General features: G+C 49.5%; 1 protein-coding gene across 1 annotated transcript; it reads left to right on the forward strand.

Annotated features, from left to right (window-relative positions):
• The first annotated feature begins 294 nt into the window (after positions 1-294).
• LOC123253581 (fizzy-related protein homolog) lies at positions 295-1,698 on the forward strand. The gene has a single exon (XM_044682752.1). It carries the CDS (start codon positions 295-297, stop codon positions 1,696-1,698), a length of 1,404 nt encoding a protein of 467 aa, XP_044538687.1.
• Positions 1,699-3,635: the final 1,937 nt, after the last annotated feature.

Here is a 3,635-nt window from a genome sequence, read left to right on the forward strand (position 1 = left end):
GTCTGCTCATCCATCCATCCATCCATCCATCCATCCGTCTGTCTCTCTGTCTGTTCATCCACCTGTTTGTCTGTCCATCCATCTCTGTGTCCGCCTTTCCTTCCATTTGTCTGTCCATCCATCCGTCTGCCATCTGAAAGTCTCAGTCTATTCTACCATTTCCAATTCCATTGCCAGACCCCCAACTTTAGGTGCCAGTTTCATACCCCGAGCAGACTTGAACAAAGGCTGTGCCCTGATCTGACCTAGAGTGAGACCCCAGGAAAAGCCCCAGGAGACTGACGTGGAGCCAATATGAATTGGAGTCTGGCACTTCCCAGTTCTCCGGGGTCTTCTTCTAACAAGCATGGAGACAGATTCATTCCCTCCAGAGCTGGAGCCAACTGGAGCCTGTATTTCCATAGACCGAATGAACCTGAGAAATCACCCAAGCAGAAACGCAAAGCAAAGCAAGCTACCTTAGATGCTTGTCCAGTTAACCCTTTCTATACTGCCTTGTTGAATAATGAGCTACTAGGAGCTGGGATCGAGAATGTCCCATATCCCAAAGCAGAGAGCCAAGGGATGCAGTCTCCTATACCACACACAAAGAATCTCTTCTCATACGCTCACAACACGAAGCGCTGGAGGCCCGATTCTGGTAGTGAAGTCTGTCCTTATATCTTATCTCCCATCAGCAACAAAAGCCAGACTTTACTAAGGTCCCAACAGAAACCAATCCGGAAAATCTCTGACAGCCCTTTCAAAATCCTCGAGGCCCCGGAACTCCAAAATGACTTCTACCTGAACCTAGTAGACTGGTCTTGCCTAAACATCATCACTGTGGGCCTGGGCAGTCGTGCTTACCTGTGGAATGCTGCCACCTGCCAGGTGACTAAGCTGTGTGACTTGTCTAGTGATGAAGATTATGTGACCTCCGTGAACTGGTCTGAGCAGGGGAACTTGGTAGCAGTCGGAACAGACAAAGGCCTGGTGCAGGTCTGGGACGTAACCGCGGGGAAGATGCTGTGCAAGTTGGAGGGTCACGCAGCTCGAGTCGGCGTGCTGGCCTGGAATGCTGATCAGATTTCCTCTGGAGGCCGGGACACGATGATCCTCCAGAGAGACATCCGGGCACCCCGCGCTCAGTCTGAGCGCTGGCTGTTAGGGCACAGGCAAGAGGTATGTGGGCTGAAGTGGTCTGTAGATCACCAGCTTCTGGCTTCAGGTGGGAATGACAATACGGTTCTGGTCTGGAGCCTCTACAATGTTAAGCCTGTCCATAAGTACACCAAACATGTGGCTGCTGTAAAAGCGATCGCCTGGTCCCCCCATCAGCATGGCCTGTTGGCATCAGGCGGTGGAACAGCCGACCGCAACATTCGCTTCTGGAACACGTTGACGGGACAGCCCGTCCAGCATATCGATACCGGTTCCCAGGTGTGCAACCTGGCCTGGTCCAGACACGACAACGAGCTGGTGAGCACCCACGGATATGCCGAAAACCAGATCGCCGTCTGGAGATACCCTTCCTTGACAAAAGTAGCCAAACTCATAGGGCACTCCTACCGAGTTTTGTATTTGGCAGTGTCTCCCGATGGACAGTCCATAGTTACAGGAGCTGGGGATGAGACACTGAGATTCTGGACTGTTTTTTATAAAACTCATTCTGCAAAGGAATCCGCTTCTGCCCTCAGCCTCTTCACTAAAATCCGGTAACTCTTCAGTACCATGATCCAGGACCCAAGGACCAGGAAGTGAAGACGCACGTGGCAAAGTGATTAACGAATCATTGTGAGTGGAATCCCAGTGATACACAAGGGATAGGACCAGCACATGGACCTGGAAAATCTTTTGAGATTCGTATTAAATGCTTAATTGTGAATATTGTTGAATTTTTTTTTAGGGGGAGGGGACATGGTTGGGGGCAACCCAAAAAGTGGTTAACGCTTCCATTTCATAGGGTTATGTTTTCGAATGGAATCTACTTCCTATTTTGTCATCACCAGGGAGCGTGGGGTGTGCGAATGGTTGGTAAAGGGGGTGTAAGGGATGGGGCAGGCTCCGTGTCACCTCAGATTCAGGGCAGTCTCCACCCCTTCACTCAAATGCTGAGGTACCAGAGGGAGCTGGAGCCTGAAGTTCCATAGGTTGGAGCAAAGAAATGGAAAAATCCCACCCCAGGCAACAGCCAAGTAGAGCCTTGAGTCTAGTGACCTTTTCAGGGCCTCACAAACCCTTTGGAATTTGGGATTTCCAGTCCCCGTTTGGTGACAAAGTTAGGTGGACCCCAAATGCCAAGCAGGGTGTCCTCCCATGCACGCCCCACTCTTATGAGCATCAACCCCAAAGACCAATAAGCTCAGTCCTGCATTAGTGGGGAGGATGTATGCACACAGGGCTCAGTATGTGGACTGGCTGACAGCTGAACAATTTCACTGGACCCTGAGTAAAATGAACTGGTAAGGAAACCCTAAGAATGGTAATCCCTTCCAAGCTCGGAGCTTTGGAGCAGCTAGGTGAGTCAGTGGATAGGGACGGGAGGTCCTGGGTTCAAATTTGGCCTCAGATACTTCCAGCTGTGTGTCCCTGGGCAAGTCTATTTATTACCATTGCCCAGACCTTACTGCTCTTCTGCCTTAGAATCAATTGATTCTAAGACAGAAGGCAAAGGTTTTTAAATCAAAAAATATACTTATTCACACCATGGTCTGAACTTTATGGGGAGACCCGACTGGGGTACTAAGATTTTAGCAGGATTGAGAAATCCTTGCTCCACTCTGGCTCAAAAAAGGCCTGGAGCGACTGCCCCTTGGTTCAGAGCAGTGTAACCAAAAAGAGGAGGACGGGGACGGTTGTTCATATTTTTGAAGGGATGAGGAAATTCCTAGCTGGACTTTCTCACCAAGGCAAAGCAGTTATTTCAAACTGTCATTCTGGGTGGCAAGAGAAAGTGAACGTCATGCTGATAAATCTGGACACCAGCTTTTAGAACAACATTTTAATTAGATCAGTGCTTCTCCAAAAAGCATTTTATTTTCTTGAGTAAAATCTTAATCCTATTCTTAATGGGCAAGTGGCTTAATAGGGATTTGAAGAGAATAGTATGAGGAGGCTTGGGTTGGACCCTTTTTGTGTCCAGTGCTTAGGACAAGCACATCATAGTAACTTCATAAATGTTTATTGAACACCTTTGGGTGCTTCTGTTCCCAGGAGCCCTGGCCTCCTATGCCCTAGTGGGCATTTTGTCTCCATCCTTATTCCTCTTCCCCTTCTTGCTGCCCCCCACCCACCCGCTCCTTAGCTGCTGCTGTCAGCCAGTAGAATCTATTTGAGAGGTCAGTGAGGACAGGCCAGGACTATGGGTCCTGTGTGATGACCAAGAGAAAAGGAGTCTCCGCAAGTGTGTGTGTGGGGAGATATCAGACATTCTCAGCTATGGTTAGAGAAGTAATGGCAAACCTTTTAGAGACTGTTGCATCTGAGCTGCCTCCTTACCTCAGATAGGTGAGGGAGGAAGCGCTCCAATTGGGCTGCTGGGAATAGGGGTGGGTGATGGGGAGAAATGTTCTCTGGCATGCGTGGAGAGGAGGAAGGGAGCAGCCCCCCCCCTTGGCATGCGTGCCATAGGTTCACTAACACAAGCCTAGAGCATT

Source organism: Gracilinanus agilis, chromosome X (genome assembly GCF_016433145.1).
Source record: "Gracilinanus agilis isolate LMUSP501 chromosome X, AgileGrace, whole genome shotgun sequence".
Classification (NCBI taxonomy): domain Eukaryota; kingdom Metazoa; phylum Chordata; class Mammalia; order Didelphimorphia; family Didelphidae; genus Gracilinanus; species Gracilinanus agilis.

What these genes read in the sequence shown, in the direction of transcription:
- LOC123253581 (XM_044682752.1), top strand. Translation starts at nt 295, where the DNA reads ATGAATTGGAGTCTGGCACTTCCCAGTTCTCCGGGGTCTTCTTCTAAC.